A 23,130-nucleotide genomic window follows, 5' to 3' on the forward strand; every position below is an offset into this window, starting at 1 on the left:
ATCCGCCAACTCCTGGACAGTCTGTGGTGCAACGTGACGTTGGTGGATGGAGCGAGACATGATGTCCCAGATGTGCTTAATCGGATTCAGGTCTGGAGAACGGGCGGGCCAGTCCATAGCTTCAATGCCTTCATCTTGCAGGAACTGCTGACACACTCCAGCCACATGAGGACTGGTATTGTCCTGCATTAGTAGTAACCCAGGGCCAACCGCACCAGCATATGGCCTCACAAGGGGTCTGAGGATCTCATCTCGGTACCTAATGGCAGTCTGGCGAGCACATGGAGGGCTGTGCGGCTCTCCAAAGAAATGCCACCCGACATTTCAAGGAAAAATTTCAAGGGTGCCAAGAATTTCTGCCATAACTGTATGTAGAGAACAGTGACTGAAGCCGTGTCAGACGCTTCTCTATGACTGAAAGCCAGTAGCTGCTAGGAGGAATAAATTTTGTTTCCTTCTAATAGCAGGGCTTTTATTACTGTGTCTGAGCAGCTTTATCACACTATTAAGCTGCAGATTAACCCCATATCTGCAGGTTAAGAGCATTTGGGGACATGACAAGCACCTTTTTAATATTTTTAAAAACTTTATTTGTACACTGCAATACTTAATTTATTTTTTAGTCCTTTGGGGAACTTGAACCAATGACTGCTTGATTTGATTACTTATAATATGCACATCAATACTACAGTATTATTGTACATAGTTAAAAAAAAATAAAAATCAGTCTCTTCTATAAATAACAGTCTGCGACTGGACATCACAGGAGAAATAACATGGCAGGTTCAGAGTCATCCAGTAATTGACAGCAGCAGTAATGAACGAACGTGCTCGCCACTACTCAGAACTCGCCCGACTAGTGTTGAGTGAGCACTAAAATGCTCGGGTGCTCAAATCTCAGGCTGAGCTCACCGTGATACTCGGGTACTCGACCCGAGCAACGAGCCCACTGTTAGTCTATGGGAGACCCGAGCATTTTTGCAGCGGCAACCTCGTAAGTCTGTAGAAAGCCTAAAAAGTGCCCAAAACGATAGTGACAGTGCTCAAATGACATGGGGAAAGCATGGGGATCGCCCCAGGAAGCATTTCTGACCACCAGGTCACTGCTGCCAACAACGTGGTCAGAGGTATTAAGCTACTTTTACAGGCTTACAATAAAACGTTAAAAAACGAAACTGAAACTGCTTTCCTGTTAAATATGTTAAGGAACATCCTTTCCAGGGTAAAGACTTGTGTATAAGGTAAAATAAATAACCAAAAATAAAAATATTCCTCCACACCTTGGGCTATGTTCACAAGTAGCATTTTTTATGAGTTTTTGCACTTTTGTATTGCTTTCAACCGTGACAAATGCATTCACCGGGAAATGTAATTTTAACATTTTACAACCTTATCTGCCACCCACCCACCCCCAGGCTGCAATACCATACTGCTTGCTTGCTTGCTCTTGAAATTGGGCCTTTTAGGCATGTGGAGGCAGAATCTGGCCGCCACGTCATGGCTGCGTCGGCAACCTGGTATCCATACTCAGTCCCCAGCTCCCGGCGGCCGGGTGTCCACGCTTGGTCCCCAGCCACCAGGGGGCAGCTGGGTGTCCATACTCAGTCCCCAGATGCCCCTATGTGTCCCGGTAACTTTCCCATACTTTTCTTAGCCTGGCCTGCTTTAGGGCAGCATTGGCCGAGCCCACCAGACAACCAGACTCCTCCGGTGGGCCCTGGCTTCTCCATCAGGGGAGTTGAGAGTGTCAAGGTGAGGAGTATGATGATGATGATATAAGTCAGCATCTGCTTTGTTTTCTTGGAATGCAAGCGTAAGTGTGCAGCCTTCCACGCACCCACCCCCAGGCTGCAATACCATACTGCTAGCTTACTTGCATTTGAAATGAGGCCTTTTAGGCTTGTGGAGGCAGACGCCAGCCACCATGTCATGGCTGCGTCGGTGGCCTAATATCCATACTCAGTCCCCAGCCGCCCAGCGGCCTAGTGTCCACACTTGGTCCCCAGCTGCCAGGGAGTGACCAGGTGTCCATAAACGGTCCCCAGCCACTACTATTTGTCCCGGTGCGCCTTATACATAAACGCGCATACCAAAACATTACCTGTGCCCTCCCCAGTGCATTTAGTGGGAAGGACAGCCTAACCACAAACACGTGGACAAGTGAATGTGGCCAGGGATGGTCCATCTCACTGACGCCTTAACACTGGGTTAATATTGTGGAAGCCGGGACTCAGTTGGACACTGGGATGGAACACATCCTCCAGACATAGAGGATTGTGGGTCCTGGGTCAATCATTCTTCAACCCAAAGTTCAGAAGGTAGACAGCAACAGTCGTTGGTCTCCTACACAACGAGTAAATTATTCATGATCATGAGGCCATCCATCTCCTTAGCTTTCTGTTCCTTGGAATGCAAGCACATACAGTGCCTACAAGTAGTATTCAACCCCCTGCAGATTTAGCTGGTTTGATAAGATGCAAATAAGTTAGAGCCTTCAAACTGCAAACGAGAGTAGGATTTATGAACAGAAGCATAAATCTTACAAACCCAAAAGTTATGTTGCTCAGTTGAATTTTATTAAATTTTAAACATAAAAGTGTGGGTCAATTATTATTCAACCCCTATGTTTAATATTTTGTGGAATAACCCTTGTTTGCAATTACAGCTAATAATCATCTTTTATAAGACCTGATCAGGCCGGCACAGGTCTGTGGAGTTATGTTGGCCCACTCCTCCATGCAGATCTTCTCCAAGTTATCTAGGTTCTTTGGGTGTCTCATGTGGACTTTATTCTTGAGCTCCTTCCACAAGTTTTCAATTGGGTTAAGGTCAGGAGACTGACTAGGCCACTCCAACACCTTGACTTTTTCCCTCTTGAACCAGGCCTTGGTTTTCTTGGCTGTGTGCTTTGGGTCGTTGTCTTGTTGGAAGATGAAATTACGACCCATCTTAAGATCCTTGATGGAGGAGCGGAGGTTCTTGGCCAAAATCTCCAGGTAGGCCGTGCTATCCATCTTCCCATGGATGCGGACCAGATGGCCAGGCCCCTTGGCTGAGAAACAGCCCCACAGCATGATGCTGCCACCACCATGCTTGACTGTAGGGATGGTATTCTTGGGGTCGTATGCAGTGCCATCCAGTCTCCAAACGTCACGTGTGTGGTTGGCACCAAAGATCTCGATCTTGGTCTCATCAGACCATAGAACCTTGAACCAGTCTGTCTCAGAGTCCCCCAAGTGATCATGAGCAAACTGTAGACGAGCCTTGACATGACGCTTTGAAAGTAAAGCTACCTTACGGGCTCGTCTGGAACGGAGACCATTGCGGTGGAGTACGTTACTTATGGTATTGACCAAAACCAATGTCCCCACTGCCATGAGATCTTCCCGGAGCTCCTTCCTTGTTGTCCTTGTGTTAGCCTTGACTCTTCGGACAAGCCTGGCCTCGGCACGGGAGGACACTTTCAAAGGCTGTCCAGGCCGTGGAAGGCTAACAGTAGTTCCATAAGCCTTCCACTTACGGATGATGCTCCCAACAGTGGAGACAGGTAGGCCCAACTCCTTGGAAAGGGTTTTGTACCCCTTGCCAGCCTTGTGACACTCCACGATCTTGTCTCTGATGGCCTTGGAATGCTCCTTTGTCTTTCCCATGTTGACCATGTCTAAGTGCTGTTCACAAGTTTGGGGAGGGTCTTAAATAGTCAGAAAAGGCTGGCAAAAGAGATCTTTAATCCACACATGTGAAGCTTATTATTCTTGGTGCCTGAACTGCTTCTTAATACTTTAGGGGGACCAAACTGAATTCTTGTGGTTTGAGGGGTTGAATAATAAATGACACTCTGAATTAACTTTTAACGTTTTAAAAAAAAAACAAAAAAAAAAACAAAAACAATATTTGCTGCAGTGCATTTCCCACTTCCAGGCTGATCTACAGTACAAATGTCACAATGCCAAGTTAATTCCGCATGTGTCAACCAGCTAAATCTGCAGGGGGTTGAATACTACTTGTAGGCACTGTATATGTAGTACCGGCTAGGCCTGAGGTGGTCAGCGTTTTGGCGCATATCCTACCTCCTCCGAGGATTGCTGGATGTTTTCCTGCTACTATCCCAGTTCTATGACTCCCGTTAAAACAAAGCTTCAGGTGATGAATGATGGATGAGGTGGTGGCAAAGGAGAAAGAGCAGGAGGAACAGGGACTATTCACATCAATATCAGGCAAGTCAACCACACATGTCTTGTAGGATATATTTCTGTACCAAAAGGAGCGGTTTGGCTACACAGTTATAGGGCTTACAGTGAGTGCAATGCCTACTAAAAACTTCGAAGCACTCCAATGCCCCTTGGTAGTGACATGGAGGTCGGAGGGACTTAACTAAACTGTTTTTTTCCATTTATAGCAACTGGGTCTCCTGTACACTGTTGGCCTAAGCAGTGAATGGAAGGCTTTCCAAAAATTATGAGGAACTGCAATGCCCCTTGAAATAGACGTGGATTACAGAATACTAAAAGCCTTCTGCTCATTATTGGGTAGTGGGTCTCCGTTAGTGTTCGCCTATGCATTGAAAAGAAAAAGCTGACTAAAATTAGGAGGAAATGCAATGCCCGTTGGAAGAGTCATGGAGGTCACAGTAGCTTAACAAGATGGTTTTAATGCCCCTTGGAATAGTGGTGGAGGTCGCAGTGGAATAAAAAGACAATATCAATGCCCCATGGAAGAGTGGGGGAGGTCGCAGTGGAATAAAAAGACAATATCAATGCCCTGTGGAAGAGACGTAAAGGTCACAGTAGCTTAACAAGATGGTTTTAATGCCCCTTGGAAGAGTGGTGGAGGTCGGAGTGGAGAAAAAAGACAATATCAATGCCCCTTGGAAGAGTAGTGGAGGTTGCAGTGGAATAAAAAGACAATATCAATGCCCCGTGGAAGAGATGTGGAGGTCACAGTAGCTTAACAAGACGGTTTTAATGCCCCTTGGGAGAGTGGTGGAGGTCGTACTGGAATTGAAAGACAATATCAATGCCCCATGGAAGAGTGGTGGAAGACGCAGTGGAATAAAAAGACAATATCAATGCCCCTTGGAAAAGTGGTGGAGGTCGCAGTGGAATAAAAAGACAATATAAATGCCCTATGGAAGAGTGGTGGAGGTCGCAGTGGAATAAAAAGACAATATCAATGCCCGTGGAAGAGATGTGCAGGTCACAGTAGCTTAACAAGACGGTTTTAATGCTTCTTGGAAGAGTGGTGGAGGTCTCAGTGGAATAAAAAGACAATATCAATACCCCTTGGAAGAGTGGTGGAGGTCGCAATGGAATAAAAAGACAAAATCAATGCCCCGTGGAAGAGACATGGAGGTCACAGTAGCTTAACAAGATGGTTTTAATGCCCCTTGGAAGAGTGGTGGATGTTGCAGTAGAATAAAAAGACAATATCAATGCCCCGTGGAAGAGACGTGGGAGTCACAGCATCTTAACAAGACGATTTTAATGCCCCTTGAAAGAGTGGTGGAGGTCACAGTGGAATGAAAAGACAATATCAATGCCCATTGGAAGAGTGGTGAAGGTCGCAATGGAATAAAAAGACAATATCAATGCCCCGTGGTAGAGAAGTGGAGGTCACAGTAGCTTAAGAAGATGGTTTTAATGCCCCTTACAAAAACCATGCAGTACAGCATATTAAAAACATTATTTCCATTATTGGGGAGTGGGTCTCCCATAGTCTTTGCCTATGCCTTCCAAGCAAATGCTGCCAAAAAGTTGGACGAAAGAACTTGCAATGCTGGCAACACGGTCACCCTGGTGGTATAGTGGTTGTGGAGGCTGAGGATAAGGAGAAGAGCAAAAACAGCCGAAATGAGGAAGCGTATACTCATTTGTGGGTGTGAAGCGGTGCATGGGAATACACCTCCTGAAATAACACAGTGGATTTGACTTTACGTTACTACTGTCATTTGGTGGTGATGAGAAGTCTGGCCCAATCCAGACCTTGTTTATTTTGATAAGGGTCAGCTTGTCAGCATTGTCAGTTGACAGGCGAGTGCGCTTATCAGTTATAATTCCCCCAGCGACACTAAAAACACGCTCTGAAAACACGCTAGCGGCAGGGCAGGCCAGGACCTCCAAGGCGCATTGAGCAAGTTCATTGCAAGCGTCCAGCTTGGATACCCAATAATTTAAAGGCACAGAGGAATCACAGAGGATGCTTGTACGGTCGGCAAGGTACTCTCTCACCATCTTTTGAATTTCCACTCCTTGTGAGAGTACCCGACGCCTCAGGGCCTGTAAGCTGGGCGGGTCTCAGAAAACTGTCCTAGAACGTTGACAGTGTTCTCCTGCCTCTGCTGGATTGGAGTTGCGTCTCTCTTGCCTGTACGCCTTGGTTGGGCAACGAACTGTGACCTCTGCCACTAGCGTGTTCAGATGGGAATTTGTTTAACAGTTCTGCAGCAAGGGCCTACTGGTACTACCACATTTTTGTAGACCTCTCCACCTTAGGAATAAGAGAGTGAAAGTTCTCCTTGTAGCAGGAGTCTAAAAGTGTCACCATCCAGTAATGACTGTCACCCAACATTTTGACAACGCGAGGGTCACGGTTAAGGCAGCGTAACATAAAGTCAGCCATGCGTGCCAGACTGGTAACAGGCAAGACTTCTGTGTCCTCACCAAGATGATGACTGACCATGCTCTCTTCCTTCTCCTCCTCCCCCTGTCCTCAGGCCACCCACGCTGAACCGACGGTATGACAGTTGTACAGGTACTACCATCTGCAGCGCATAATACCAGCTCCTGGTCTTCCTCCTCCTCCTCCTCCTCCTCTACCTCATTGTACCCCAATGCACGTTGGGATGAGATGAGGCTGGGCTGTGTGTAATCGCCTGCTATGGCTTCTTGATCCATCTCATTATACTCTGGCTGCAATGCCTCCTCTTTAATTCTCTGCAGAGAGCGTTGCAAGACAGACAAGTGGGATGCTGACGCTAATGATGACGTCATCGCCACTCACTATCTTGGTGGACTCCTCAAAGTTTATCAGGATGGTACATATGTCAGACATCCAGGTCCACTCCTGAGGTCTTATGTGTGGAGTCTGACCTCAATATAGACGGCCTTGTTGCATCTGGTACTCCACAACTGCTCTCTTCTGCTCACAAATCCTTAGCAACATGTGGAGGGTAGAGTTCCAATGTGTGGGGACATCAAACACCAGTCGGTGTGCCGGAAGCTGCAAACGCTGCTGCAACACAGCAAAAGCGGCGGAAGCTGTAGCCGACTTCCGAAAATGAGCTTTCAGGTGGCGTAATTTGATGAACAGATCTGGCAACTTGGGGTAAGATTTAAGAAACCGCTGAACCACGAGGTTAAGCACATGAGCCAGGCATGGTACGTGTGTGATCTCGCCTCTCCTCAGAGCCACCAAAACGTTAAGGCCATTGTCACACACGACCATGCCTGGATGTAGATTCAGCGGTCTCAGACACAGATCTGCCTGCTCTTTCACAGCTGTCCACAACTCACAAGCAGTGTGAGGCTTATCACCTAAGCTTTTGAGTTTCAGCACAGCCTGTTGCTGCTTGGCTGAGGCAGTACTGCAGTGCTTCCAGCTTGTAACTGCTATGGTGATATTCTGAGATGGAGGCTGAACATGAGGAGGCGGATGATGCGCACGTGCTGTACACTGTGGGGGAAACTCTGACTGACATAGGGCCCGCAATCCTCGGTGTGGGGTGGATGTGTTCGGTCCCAAGGTCCGACTGAGTCTCGGCTTCCACTATGTTTACTCAGTGTGCCGTCAGGGAGATGTACGGTCCCTGGCCACAAGCACTTGTCCACGTGTCCGTTGTCAGATGGACTCTCCCAGTAACTGCGTTGTTGAGGGCATGGCAGATGTTTTGGGACACATGCTTGTGTAGTGCGGGGATGGCACACCAGGCAAAATAGTGTCAGCTGGGGACCGAGTACCAAGGGATGGCCACCGCCATAAGGTTGCGGAAGGATTCCGTCTTCACGCCAGTTATCTGGCCTACTCCAGACTCTTTTAAACTGATATATTGGTGTCTGAACAGTCAGCAAGACACTGAAAATGTTTTTTTTTTATGGAAAAAAGCCAAAAAAGTGGATAATACAGAGATTTGAACCGTGGAACTGCAAAACCACAGTTATAATTTCCTGGTGTATACCAGACTTGTTAAAATATTTATATTTGTGTCTGAACAATCAGCGACACACTCAAAATGTTTTTTTTTTATGGAAAAAAGGCAAGCAGGTTGATAACACCCAGATATGAACCGTGGAAGAGGAAAAACACAGGTCTGGTTATCTGGCCTACACCAGACTCTTTAAAACAGATATATTGGTGTCTAAACAGTCAGCGAGACACTGAAAATGTTTTTTTTTTTTTATGGAAAAAAGACAAAAAAGTGGATAATACAGAGATTTGAACCGTGGAACTGCAAAACCACAGTTATAATTTCCTGGTGTATACCAGACTTGTTAAAATAGATATATTTGTGTCTGAACAATCAGCGACACACTCAAACTGCTTTTTTTTATGGAAAAAAGGCAAGCAGGTTGATAACTCCCAGATTTGAACCGTGGAAGAGGAAAAGTACAGTTCTAGTTATCTGGCCTACACCAGACTCTTTTAAACAGATATATTTGTGTCTGAACATTTACAGACACTCAATTTTTTTTTTTGGGGGGGGGGGGATACCAAAAGGTTAATAAGACGCGTATTTGTACAGTCTGACTGAGGAAAAAAACAACAGGATTTAGATGAAAAAAAAAGGATTTTTCCAGGCCCCTAAGACCTGGGGATAAGTCTAGCAATTTGATGAGCAGGAGCACACAGGACTGTAATGCAGTGTTTGTTGGTATAACCACTGTGTCGCCTGCCTGCCTGATATCTGGGATGGATATTAGTCCTGAGAAGGACTGTTTGTTTTATTTGGCAGGCTTTAGAGACCCTACACTAACTATTTCACAGTATAAATCTCTCCCTAGCTCAGCAGCACTCTCCCTACACTGTCTGATCCGGAGCGACTGTGTCCAAGATGGCGGCGCCCGGTTTTAAATACTCAAGGTGATGCTGTGCGGACATCAAATCACTGTAATGCCCACAAACAACATGGCTGCGGCATTACAGTAACTGACTGGCAATCCCTGCATTTTCATTGGTTCTGTAAGGAGCGCCAAATGTGCAGGGCAGAGACCTGAGCTCCCGCCCGAGTAACCCGGAAATTCTTGGTGCTCGCCGAACATCCCGAGTAGTGAGATGCTCGGGCGAGTACCGAGCAGTGTCGAGCATGCTCGCTCAACACTATTCTTGGAGCTCGGCAAGTATTTCCGGGTTGCTTGGGCGGGAACATGGGTCCCCACCCTGCATGTTTGGCGCTCTTTAGATTGCTTACCATGCACTGTAATGCCATAGTCATGTTACAGTGATTGGATGGCCACACAGCATCATCAGGTCTATAGAAGACCTGGCGCCGCTATGCTCGTCACAGTTTACCCCAGAAACAGGCAGAGTAGGGAGAGCTGCTGCTGGGTCTGGGAGAGATTTGCTTGTTTATAGTTAGTATAGGTATTCCACAATATACATATGTATATATATTATATATATATATATATATATATATATATATATATATATATATATATATATATATGCATCTGAACTAACAGTTCTTCTGAGGACAAATCCAGCTGCATATATTCAGTGGTGATATCAGGAGTTAGGCAGGCAGGCAGGGTATGTGGCAGATTGCAGCGCATACAATGCAAGAGGGTACATTAAACGTCCTGTCTGCCGCTGCTGTTCTTACAAATATTTGTAGACATAGCCCCAGATATCAGGGGCCAGGTCAGAACAATTTTTTTATTATCTTGATCCTGGTTATTTTCTTAAAAACCAAGGCATGCAGTGCATGATACAGCACAAGAGGGTTAATTGCATGTTCAACTTCTGATTGATCCTGCTGTGACAAATATTTGTAGACATAGCCCCAGGTATCAGGGGCCAGGGCAAATATTTTTTTATATTAATCCTGTTTTTTTTCTTAAAAAGCAATCCAGAGTACACCATTTTTATGCTCCATTTGCCTGTTAGCACTGCGGAATACAGACAGATCTTTTCCATATTATAGCGATAAAAATCCAGAAATTTGAAGTGAACGGGGTAAATATTGGCCTCCATTTCCATTTTTTTGGAGTGTGTTGATCAAGCTGTTCACACTAGGTCTCTGTGAAGAATAGTATTAGTAAACTACAGGCCTGCTATTTAAAACCATGGTTCTCTGTCAGACATATCTCACATATAACTGCGTTCCAAAATCAGCCATTTTTAGTGAACATGGAAAATATTGTCCTCCATTTAAAACGAGCAAGGTGCATGGCAAGGAATGGAGAAGTGGACCTGATGGTAATGGTGTATGCAGAGGCCGAGAATGTGACTGTGAGCAAACTGAAATTGTCCCACAACAAACACCCACAACTTGTCTCTTGACCTTCCTGTCCCAATTCCTAGGGGACCACATCACACCACTATTGAACCCAGAACAGTGTCAAAAGGTTGTTGGTTGGATAGCAGATAATGCTTCCAGTCACTTTGCCATCACCTCCCGATCAAGTCTCAGTAGCCTTGAGTCTGGACCGCATATATTCCTCACCCTAATCCTCCCTCCTCCCACCATGACAAGTGTCCGGAGACAACTGATCCCACAGTTGGACACTCAGAAGAGCTGTTCACTTTTCCATTTGTAGATTCGGTCATCTAGCCTGGCCAGCTTCAAGCGAGTCAAGAGGAGAACGCGTGTAATGATTGCAAAATATTTGTGCAGCCACGGTCACATGAAGGCGATGGTAGGAAAGTGTAATTACTGTCGCAAGAGGTGGATGATGATGATGATGAAACCCAATTGGCAGAAAGTCTTTTTTAGGATATCGGTCAAACCAGAGGCCCGTCGCGGTTACACTCACCGGGGTCCTTGGATTCTGACTGTGGGAGTTTTGTTGGTACTTAGCTTGTCCGGTGAGAACATCTTGCCATGGGGTGGGCTCCCCCACAGGCTGAGCATTCGTGTTTGATTCTGCATAATCCAAAAAAATGACAGTGTCCCTTGTTATTCTGCCACCAGGCCCCTGGTCTATGTACAACCACTGAATTTTGGTCTGCTGTTGTCTGTTGTCCCATAGCCGCTGTTTGAAAGAGATGGTGCTTTTGTGACAACATCATTCGCAGCCAGACGTTGGTTGCTTTTACCCCCCAGCCCAGCTGTGTTTGCAGGGTCAACCGCCTCCGGAACTCTTCGTCGTAGTGACACCATGCAGAACTGCCATGGGCTTTGTATGAATTGTACACCATATCTTGGTATATGAAGAGTTCCGAACAACGTTCCAGATGCTTTTGGCCCATAATGCAACCCATCACAGAGAACACTTGTAACCAGTTGCTCACTGTATTTGCAACCTTTTGTCTGTTGGCTATCTTTCTCTCTTTGTCGATAATATGCTGGTCAGCTGATATGAGTGACCATCTGTCGATGTACTCATTATTTCATAATTTTTTTTGGTTTCCTCATCTATGTGTGATCCCAAAGGGCTAATCCCACAAATTAATGCATCTTTGTGCACGCCTGCTAATGGCGGTGTCCCTTTCGTAGTATTATTTACTGTGCCTGGTGGCATGAATAGTTGGTCCACTAGGGCCTTAAGGACCACTATCAAGTAAATGTTGCTATTTCCCGTTCCTGTTATGCCGCACTCACCGGTGCCTACGGCTGGAGGAGGAACTCCGACTAATGGAGGACCTCTGGCACCAGTATCATTTGAGGTATGTGGCGTGCCTCGACTTGAAGTCCTGCGTGATGTCTGTGACTGGAGCAGGCTGGAAGTTCTAGAGGGTGCCCTTGTCTCGCTTCTGTCCCCCCAAAGACAGGATCGATGCGACCGGTTGTAAGGGCTCGCCGATCTGCTCGACATCTCGGATGGTGAAGATGGAGAGCGCCACCTAGAGGACTGAGATCTGTGACTCCTCCTGTTGGGATGCTGATCTCTGCCGTCAATGTGCTGACCGCTTCCCTCGCCGGGGTGATCGCCTGTGACGTATCTGTGAGAATGTGGAAGTTTCTTTATAGTAAATGTGGCGAGTGTGCCTGTCGTGTACCTCTCCGTCAGGGGTGGTTCACTTGCGGGTATCCTGTCGGGGCATGTGAGTACCAATTGTCACAAGTTGGGGGGTGTAAAGGGCACATTGCTGCTTAGGTGATTGGATGGGGCAGGGCTGCTGTCATTTCAGGGGGCATGGGGTTAAATTCGTCCCCTGCCATGCAGGCTGGTGAGGTGTTGTTGAGTGTGCTGATTTGGAGACATTTCTTTTTACTTTTATTTTTATTGGTGGCTTTTGTTAGGGTGGATAGCTGAGCGGGAGGGAAGCCACAGTGCCTGGCCAAGCATTCCCAGCCAGCGTTCTGCCCTGCCTAGGCCTCTGTAATGTGCTGCAATGGAGGGGGCGAAGATTTTGTGCAGTGTAGGCGGCAGCTTATGGGAGGGCTTCCTGACTGTGGCGTGCTCTGCCTGAAACACTGTGGAGGGCGGGACTGCCTGCTGGACCACTGCTCTCCAGGATGTGCCACCGCAGCTGAGGAGCAGGAGAGGTGAGGTCGGCGTTGGGGGTTGTGGTGTCCTCTGCCCGTTTATGCGGCGCCTGTGGGCCTGGAGCGGCCACCGTGCTGGTCGCTGGGGATGCCGCTGCGTAAGAAGAAGCTGCTTGAGATGCCGGATGGTGGGGGTGTGGGAGGCTGCGGTGAGCCTGAGACCCACGTGGGAGGCGGGAGGGCCGCATGTGGGGACAGTTGGGAGCTGTGTGGAGCGGTTAAGATGAGAGAGAACGACAGGACTGTGAGTGGTGTGGGTGTGGGGCGATAGTGTTTGGATGCGGCATGGATAGGTTGTTGCGGCGGTAGAGAGCACGAGTAGCGGGGGGGGCTAGGGAACTCGAGGGTTGAGCGCTGCGGCTAGGGGGATGAGCGCTGAACCCAGAAATGAGGGCTTGTAGACAGCGCTTGCCTGTGTTAACCCAGCCCACAGGACCTCCATTAGCTGACCTGAATTCTCGATGTAGCAGAGCTTCCGACAGGCAATTCCGGGACCACAGGGAAAAAGAAGGAGGTTGGGAAGTCTCTAGGTATATATACCTATGGGATGGCTTGTGCCAGCCGTCCCTGTTACTTTATTGGTCTCTTTGGGGTCTTCCCATTTCTCTCTGGCCAGTAAGCGGCAGCAGAGGGGACCACCAAACGCCATGGCCTGTGGGGAGAGGCACCACAGTCAGAGGCACTCCCCTTATTTAGTGAAGTGCCTGCATTATACTGGTAAAAAAGAAAAACATATTGGTCAGCCATAATGTGATGCTAGTCACTTCTCATGGACAAAACGTGAGTTGGGATAGTCAAATAGTCTGAGGTTAATAGCCATGAAACAGATGGAAGACAAAAAGGAGCAGTCAAGTAACAATCCAAGGTCAAAATGCCGGGATTATAGTAGGTCAGAGAAGAAGGATTAGACAAATGGATGGTCAGAAAAGGGTCCAAGGTCAAGGCAGCGATAGATCAATAAGCAAGGCACTATGCACTGGGAAAAGAATCCGGACAGAGCTGAAGCTATGGCTGACAATTATCTGGGACTGCCAGCTAAGATAAATAGCTGAGTAATCAAGAGAACAGGCAGAATTTGGTGAGAGCTCTGCACCTCCCAGTCTCAGATTGGACAGGCAAGCTGTCAATAAAAGCACAGACAGCTCAGCATGCCCCCGCACCAGACTGAACAACTGAGGTGTCCGTCTCTGCACAGACATACTAATGGATGGAATCATTACAGTATGAAGGTGTGCAAAATATCACAACTCAACTATCTATTTTATAACTGGCATCAGTTCCTGTTTTGTTCTTTTTTAAACTGTCATGATCCAGTGTTGCCTGTAGGTTCTGCAAAAGGAAAACCTCACATTATATTATTTAGGAATCATTTATTTATAGAAAGATATATTTTATCACCCCTATCTTCAACCCTCTGGGGTGGATTAATTTAATTTTGACACCATTTTGAATCAAATCCAATCCCTTCATTTAGAGAGGAAACACATCCTTAAAGTAAATAGCCAAGCATAAAATTGTATAAATAATCATATAACAATATGCATTTTTCATTTCTTGCTTTTGAAATGTTTGTTTTAGGTCATATATACAATCAGAGATCCTAAAGATGCTGCAGTGTCCCTTTATTATTATTCAATAATGAGTACAGTCTACAAACATCCAGAAAGTATGGACCGTTTTCTAAAAGAATTCTTAACTGATAACGGTAAGTAATTAAAATTAATGTAAGCGTACAAAATTGTCGGTTATAAGCATCCTCTCAGCTTTCATATTCTATCCATTACAGTGCCATATGGATCTTGGTTTAATCATGTCAAGGGATGGATGGAAATGCTGGGAAAAGATAACTTTATGTTTCACACCTATGAAGATCTTCAGAAGGTAAATCTTTAATATGAAATTATTGATGTGTAGAGGAAACAGTCTTATAAATATCCATTTTAAGTACAGGAATAAACATCATGGAAGAGGTTTAAAATATAGTAGATTTAAATCTTACCTTTTCAAAACCCAAATATCAGGAGAATGGATGTTATATCATCCAAGTGGTGATTAAAGAGAACCTATTAGCAAGATTTTGTAATGTAAAGGAAATACAAGGCTGTAATAGCTCTGTAAAATTGATAGCTTTAGTGAAGAAATCCACTTTTATTGTTCTTCTTTAATTACCATTTGAAGTTTTCTGATAATTAGATTTCTGTGCACAGGGGCCAGACTGTGCCCTGGGTCTTTTCCTCCTCCCTCTCTGTGATTCTCATGCCCCTTTGCCTGCTTCCTCTTTTTGAAGTAGAGTGTTAAGGGTTTACTGCAACAGAGGAGCATCAGAAGACCACAGTGTCTGTGTTCACGCACTCCTGCATTGAATACGAGCACTTCTCCTTCTTATTAAACGGTGCTAGTTTCTTTCAGCATTGCAGGACTTAATCTGCTCAGTTTTGAGTCTCTGCAACTTCCTTCTAGAAGTTCTCAGCTGAGCAGTATCAGCTACTCCTCTCTCCCAGATAGTCTTTGCTCTGGCAATCTGGGATTGCCAGTGTTAAGTCTTTTACTGCCTGGTGAGGGGTGGAGTGAAGGTGTCGGTGTTTGGTAGAAGCATTTAAGGAGAGTTGTTCTTTGACTGTTGCTTAGTGTTTTGGCTGTATGTATAGTCCCATCCTCTTCTATTTTTGTTTACCTTCCCAATTCCTTTGGTGTTTCCCGCTGTTGTCTGTAAGTGCATATTTTGTGCGTTTGGCATGTCATTTTTATCTCTCTATGTCGCCCCTTGTTTGTCATGTTGGTGTATTCACATACACTATTACTCCCCACTTCCTTGGGTGAGGGAGAGGACAGATAATGGCTGATTCAGGAGAACAGCAAGGTACATGGCCCCAGCCTCTTTGCCATCTCAAGTAATCTGGGGAACAGGGATAGATAGGGCACCCCTAGTGTTAAGTACAGGATAGGACCCCTGGTCCCGGGTTGTCAGGCAACAGCATTGTGACACACAGATTTCAAACAGAGGACGGAAGTCACTGAAAAAGCCAACAAAGCATATTTCTTCACCACTACACCTCTTACTTTCCATTACAAAATCATACCAACAGGTTCTCTCTATATGCCTATGATTCCCTGCATTTTAAGTCTTTGGCGTCAGCTAATCAAAAGAGTCAAAGTCCGATGGCCGTCTTATCATGATCAATAGTCATGGGCGACTCCTTTTACTCAGTGTGGTTTTAATAAAAAAAAAAAAAAAACATATTTAAGAAGTTGTCCCATAATCATAATCATTGATCTCTGCCACCATCCTCAAAACAAAAAAGTGTTGATTAATTTTCAAAAGTGAATGCAACTCAAGTTATGCATTTTTATTGCTGGTATTTTGGCTCTTGCTACTAGTATTCATTCTATACCCAATGTAACAAAATCTCCATAAATCTAATTCCTAGCAAATTTGCAACCAATCTAAAGTAAATACTTTTATGCCCAAAAAATGACAAAAGTATTCTCGGAGTGATACCTTTATTGGCTAACCAGAAAAATATATATTTATATATATATATGCAAGCTTTCAGAGCACACAGGCTCGTTCTTCAGGCAATATTACAAATGAATTGATAAAACAAAAGGCACAACATTTAAGAGATGTTACAGCAAGACATTTGTTCATGAGGTGTAAGGGGTGATGACTCTTACTGATAAATCAAGGAGATCAAATTAGGGGGTTTTGTTGCAAATGGAGAGGCCATGGGAATGTTTAATTATCTGCAGTCCATCTGTTGGAGGATTGAATTGTGTCCATGTAGTGAGTCATAAATCCAGGTGTTACATTGAGTCATGTTGTCAAGGAATTGAACATTCCTATCAATTTAAATTCCCAGATTTTTCTCTTTCTGTCGTCCTTGAAATGACATTTCATTAAAAAAACTTTTAGATTTCAATTTCTCTGGTTGACACAATACCTCAATATAACTTTGAATTGTGCATCAACCAATCTGAAAAATGAGAAACAAAGCTGTTGCATGAACCTATGATGATGCAGATTAGAGATGAGCAAACCCGAACTGAAAAGTTTGCAGTTCATACCGGACATCTAGTCTCCTATGCTGAACTCTGAACATAGACTTCTCCTGGAAGTCCATTTTACATTTTGGGAGTCTGGAGAGAGTGAAAGAGAGAAATAAAGAGAGAGAACTAATGTTTGGTTGGGTACCAGAACCAGAACTTCCATGGTTCCACTCATCCCTAATGAAGATGGAAATAGTTTTCAGAATTCAGTTAGATAATCTGAATAATTGAGGTATTACATCATTGCATTCCCTCATGGAGCAGAGCTAGAATACATCTAGACATGTAGTAATGAGGGAAGTAACTTGTAAGATGCAAGTGCAGTCTTAGGATGCAGCTACACTCTATGGCTATTCGTGCATTCAGGCTCCTACCAGCCGTGGGTGGCCAATGACTACACTATTTTTTAATAAAATTATGCAGCAATTGGCAAACAGCATGAGCAGAGTTTTGGCCTCATGTGACCAGTCGCAGTGTGTGGTCTCACCATAAAGTAGAAGCGTAAATATTTAATTTCATGCCGCATATTATTATGCTAAATATTGAATTTTCTTAATTGGCAACAGGACCTACGAGGAAGCGTGATTAAGATTTGCAAATTTCTTGGAAAGGAGTTAGATGACGAAGCAGTGGACTCTGTGGTGGAAAATGCTTCCTTTAAGAGAATGAAACAGAACAATATGGCTAATTTCACTCTCTTGCCACCTGGTTTCATGGATCAAGAGATAAGCCCATTTATGAGAAAAGGTAAAAACTGAAGACCATATTGAGAAAAAAAATAAGTGTAGTCAAGGCCATATTTTGCATTCATTCTGCACTAGGCACTCTCTATCATGCCATCTACTAGAAAGTCAGACTGAAGGCATGAGCACAAAGCATCTTCATCTGGTGAACATCGCTCGCCTGGAACTTGTTTAATTTATGAGCAGCAATGTCAAAATGACTCTTTGTTCATAGGTTCGACCTTATGTAACTTGTTTTAATTTCTTCAATTTTCAAAAGCCATGAAGTGGTTAACAGATGTGGATATGCTCTATAACCTGCCTGAAAAAAAAAGTAAACACTAAAAAGTCTGAACATATGCACTTTAATGTGAAATTGATTTGCTGTTCATATGTTCAACTTTATGAGCTTCCATTATCTGTTTCAGGCTTCCAAAGATGTCAAGAGTTTAAAAATAGTTACTGGTCTAAAATGTGCAAGCAAAAGGTGTTGAGGAAAAATTGATCAGAAAGATTAAAAAAAAACCTCTTTAGCAGAAAACAAAGTACCAAATTACCCAGAGTGTAAACAGATCATAATTGAGGGATAAATTAAAACAAGATTATTATTTCTATCTTTTAAAAGTGGTAAATATATTTAACAACACACTATTGTGCCAGTAAGTGTCATGCCAAGTGTGGGAAAGACTTAGTGCAACACAAAGGGAAAATGGAAATGGAGCCCAGACTCTAGGGAAAGGGCAAAGGGGAGACCTTCTAGTCTGGTCTAGTGTCACCCTGTCTCAACTACCGTCACTATATTGGCTCTTCACCAATCGACGCACGTGTGCCTCGTCCTGACTTTCCCTGGCGTATGGCTAAGGCTAGGGACGGAAGGAGATGAGCACTAGTCGATCTCCACTAAACTCTATAAACAATGAGGGTAGACAAACAGGGGGCTATTGCTTAGCTTTAGACAACTCCAGATATATGCGCACACAGCCTTAAACTCCAGAGAGGGTGAAGTGCTGCTCTTGCTAAAGTCTCACAACTAGTAATAAATATCGCCAGCAACTGCCTCTCAGACACAACAGGTATTTATACCTGTTGGGTCCTAGATAGAGATGAGCGTTGTTCGACTCGAACTGTTCGCCAATCTCAAATTCGAGCTGTTTTGGGTGGTGTTAGAGCCGTTCGGCGAACACGAACGATTTGAGAAAAATTCGAGGTTATGTTCGATAACTGTTCGTGCAACAAAATAATAACTGGATTTTTTCTCAGTAATGATGAAAATTAATGTTAATACGCAGTTTGAGTGTACAGGGGGGCGGGGGGAGGGTCAGTGGATGGATCTCTGCAGCAATAATGAAGATCTCCATTTTTTTTTCTCTTTCCCGCATTTACAGTGGGGAGGTGCAATCTGTCAGCCTATCAGCAGTGCGCACACGGAGCGAAGTGCTTTTTTTCACACAAGCAAGGGCATGTGTCATTGGCAGTGTATGTCACATGTCCTTGCCCTATAAGACCCAGCCATGTTCCCCGTCACCACCATTTTCTCACTGCTGCAGCTGCGTGTTAGACGGCACCGCTGTTGCTGTGTGTGCTATACCTTGTTAATTTCAAGCCAATTTTCGCACAAATCTACAGATAGCTTGGGAGTAGGGAATAGTTGTGATTGCAGTCCTTTTAAGGACTACGTTACATCATTTCATACGACTTTTATCAGGCAGGTCTGTGCTCTTAAATAGATAGGTTGAGAGTAAAGACTAATTGTAATTGCAGTCCTTTACAGGGCTAGGTTACATCAGTACTTATCACTTTTTGCCAGGCAGGTCTGTGCCAGTGCTGTGCAAGTTTATTTCACAGCATTTGGTTGAATCTAGCAAAGCTAATCCTTTTTGGCCTATTGCAGAGTGTGTTAGTCAGTGGAGTAGCCTATCTGTGTTGCAAGATACACCACCTGTTTATAGAATACCAATTTTATTACTGCACCTAGTGAAGTAAAACGTTTTGGGCATAGCATCATTCTATTAGTCCATCTATACTGACCTCCATCAGGTTGCAAATTGAATATAATTTTTTTCTGCATTTGGCTCTGAAAAAATATTTGGCCTTCTAGCAGTGTGTGGGACTTTCTCTATTAGTCCATCTATACTGACCTCCATCAGGTTGCAAATTAAAAATATTTTTTATCTGCATCTATCTCTGAAAAAATATTTGGCCTTCTAGCAGTGTGTGGGACTTGTTCTATTAGTCCATCTATACTGACCTCCATCAGGTTGCAAATTAAAAATAATTTTTATCTGCATCTAGCTCTGAAAAAATATTTGGCCTTCTAGCAGTGTGTGGGACTTTCTCTATTAGTCCATCTTTACTGACCTCCATCAGGTTACAAATTAAAAATAATTTTTTTCTGCATCTATCTCTGAAAAAATATTTGGCCTTCTAGCAGTGTGTGGGACTTGTTCTATTAGTCCATCTATAATGACCTCCATCAGGTTGCAAATTAAAAATATTTTTATCTGCATCTAGCTCTGAAAAAATATTTGGCCTTCTAGCAGTGTGTGGGACTTGTTCTATTAGTCCATCTATACTGACCTCCATCAGGTTGCAAATTGAATATAATTTTTTCTGCATCTAGCTCTGAAAAAATATTTGGCCTTCTAGCAGTGTGTGGGACTTGTTCTATTAGTCCATCTATACTGACCTCCATCAGGTTGCAAATTGAATATAATTTTTATCTGCATCTAGCTCTGAAAAAATAGTTGGCCTTCTAGCAGTGTGTGGGACTTTCTCTATTAGTCCATCTATACTGACCTCCATCAGGTTGCAAATTAAAAATAATTTTTATCTGCATCTAGCTCTGAAAAAATATTTGGCCTTCTAGCAGTGTGTGGGACTTTCTCTATTAGTCCATCTATACTGACCTCCATCAGGTTGCAAATTAAAAATAATTTTTATCTGCATCTAGCTCTGAAAAAATATTTGGCCTTCTAGCAGTGTGTGGGACTTTCTCTATTAGTCCATCTATACTGACCTCCATCAGGTTGCAAATTAAAAATAATTTTTATCTACATCTAGCTCTGAAAAAATAGTTGGCCTTCTAGCAGTGTGTGGGACTTTCTCTATTAGTCCATCTATACTGACCTCCATCAGGTTGCAAATTAAAAATAATTTTTATCTGCATCTAGCACTGAAAAAATATTTGTCATTCTAGCAGTGTGTGGGACTTTCTCTATTACTCTATCTATACTGACCTCCATCAGGTTGCAAATTAAAAATAATTTTTATCTGCATCTAGCTCTGAAAAAATATTTGGCCTTCTAGCAGTGTGTGGGACTTTCTCTATTAGTTCATCTATACTGACCTCCATCAGGTTGCAAATTAAAAATAATTTTTATCTGCATCTAGCTCTGAAAAAATATTTGGCCATCTAGCAGTGTGTGGGACTTGTTCTATTAGTCCATCTATACTGACCTCCATCAGGTTGCAAATTGAATATAATTTTTTGTCTGCATCTAGCTCTGAAAAAATATTTGGCCTTCTAGCAGTGTGTGGGACTTTCTCTATTAGTCCATATATACTGACCTTCATCAGGTTGCAAATGAAAAATAATTTTTATCTGCATCTAGCTCTGAAAAAATATTTGGACTTCTAGCAGTGTGTGGGGCTTATTGTATTAGGCCATCTATACCAAGCTCCACCAGCTTTTAAATTAATAATAATTTTTAGCTGCATCTAGCCCTGAAAATAATTTTTCTTCCCAATAGTGATAGCAATAGAAATATGGGGCGCGCGCCTGGCTTACAAAAATATATGCTTCATAACAAAAAACACCAGTCTAGCACACTGCTTTAATAAGATGGCATCATCGTCTCTCCCAGTGCTAGGCCTACTACCCAGGCTAGCAATCCTGTGCGTAAAACACAATGTATGGGTCCGCGCTAGCCACTATGCTAAGGGGTCTAAAGCTGCTGCTAACGCTTTATAACAATTCAATTGGCAGATTTTCACAGAGCTCTTCCACAACGCCCACCCATCGGGCAACAGTTGGCCACCTTCCCTATGGGATCTAGTGGCGAATAGTTGATGCCATTAATCAGAGCGTCAGTTGTCCCGTCGACGTGGCAAGCATACGGTAAGGCATGGGACGAGTGGACACGACTAGTAGCAGGCAGACGGGTTGACCAATGTGAACAAGCCAGATCTCAAGTCACCATAGAATTTCTCCACCAGCTAATTATGAGGGGCATATCAGGGGCATCAGCGCAGCGGTGGCTGACCGGAGTAGCATTTCACTTCCAACTACTGAATTGGGGAGATGTGACAAAGGTTCATCATCAGACAATCCATAAAAGGGTGGAAAAGGAGTCAGCCAAGTCAGGAGTGTAGACGTCCCGTCCCGTGTCACTAAAACTGATTTCTCACATCATATCCCTAACACCATTAACATGACACTCACAATTTGAAGCAACACTATGGTCTACTGCATTTGTGATCGCCTTCTTCGGGGCGCTATGTATAAGCGAATTAGTCCCTCAATCCAAAATTACCACCAGTGGAGGCTTATTACATCAGGACGTAGTCATAGCCAATAATGCAATACGTCTACGCATACACCAATCGAAAACGGTTCTAGCGGGCAGGGGCACTTGGGTACTTCTACAACCCACAAACGGTACACTGAGTCTCGTAACAATAGTAAAAACATATCTAACCATCAGATCACAAAGTAATTTCTTCCTATCACACATTGATGGAATGCCATTATCAAGATACCAGTTCCAAGCTATATTTAATAAATGCATAACATCGGCAGGGAACCACCCCAAAGATTACGGGACACACTCATTCCGCATAGGCGCGGCCATGGAAGCAGCAAGAGCAGGACTGTCAGAAACGGAAGTTCAGAGGATAGGGAGATGGTGATCCAAATGTTTGGCAAGATACATAAGACAGGACTTGTTATCCTAATGTGGTTTGTTTCTTTTACAGGTGACGCTAAGCCAACAGTGTGGGTGATAGGCCACTCGTATATGTATTGGGCAGAAAAAAGGGCGAAAGTCTGCCCAGGCGGGAGGAAATTAGAGTTTCATAACACATATTTCAACTAGAGAGGTATTAGAGGCCTGCTATGGCCACAGGTACTAATGGAGGTAATCAAGGTAGGGAGAGAGGCAAGATGTCCGGTCATCTTTGTTATACAGGCCGGGGGAAACAACCTAGGTCATCACAACAGCGCATAACTAATGGCAATAATGAAACTAGACACTGAGCGCTTCAGAGAATTTTTCACAAAACTAGCTATAGTATGGTCAGAGATTGTGCCGATAGCGGTATGGCAAGGTGCGCGAGACATCACGGCCATCGAACGGACAAGGCGGGTAATAAATATTCGGAAGGCAAAATTTAGAAGAGACAGAGGTGGTGTAATGGTACGACACCGACAACTGGAAGGAGATAAAGCAGGCCTCATACGGCCCGACGTTCACTTAATGGATATTGTACTGGACATATTCCTGTCAGGACTCCAGGACGGAGTGGAACAAGCGTTAAGAGTGAAGGGTGGGGGTCAGAGTCCTGCATACGAGTACGCAGAATCCTCCGTGGCCTGGAAATAGAAAGGACATGTTGGAGAGTTACACTTGTTGGCCAACTTGCCGGAGTGGAGACCCAGGGCATGCTGCAACAAGCTGAATAATTTTAGAAATAAAATGCCTTTCTAATGGAATGAGT

General features: G+C 44.2%; 1 protein-coding gene across 2 annotated transcripts in view; it reads left to right on the forward strand.

The window, feature by feature from the left end:
* Nucleotides 1-23,130, forward strand: part of LOC141172015 (sulfotransferase 2B1-like) — a 292,410-nt gene that overhangs the window by 148,074 nt on the left and 121,206 nt on the right. For both annotated transcript variants that reach the window (XM_073655786.1, XM_073655787.1), the window contains exons 4-6: nt 14,225-14,351; nt 14,433-14,527; nt 17,260-17,440. In XM_073655786.1, coding sequence (XP_073511887.1) covers nt 14,225-14,351; nt 14,433-14,527; nt 17,260-17,440 — 403 coding nt within the window. The remainder of the gene's footprint in view (nt 1-14,224; nt 14,352-14,432; nt 14,528-17,259; nt 17,441-23,130) is intronic.

This window comes from Phyllobates terribilis, unplaced genomic scaffold (genome assembly GCF_046119375.1).
Source record: "Phyllobates terribilis strain yellow unplaced genomic scaffold, ASM4611937v1 Scaffold_12__6_contigs__length_324123572, whole genome shotgun sequence".
Taxonomy (NCBI): Eukaryota; Metazoa; Chordata; class Amphibia; order Anura; family Dendrobatidae; genus Phyllobates; species Phyllobates terribilis.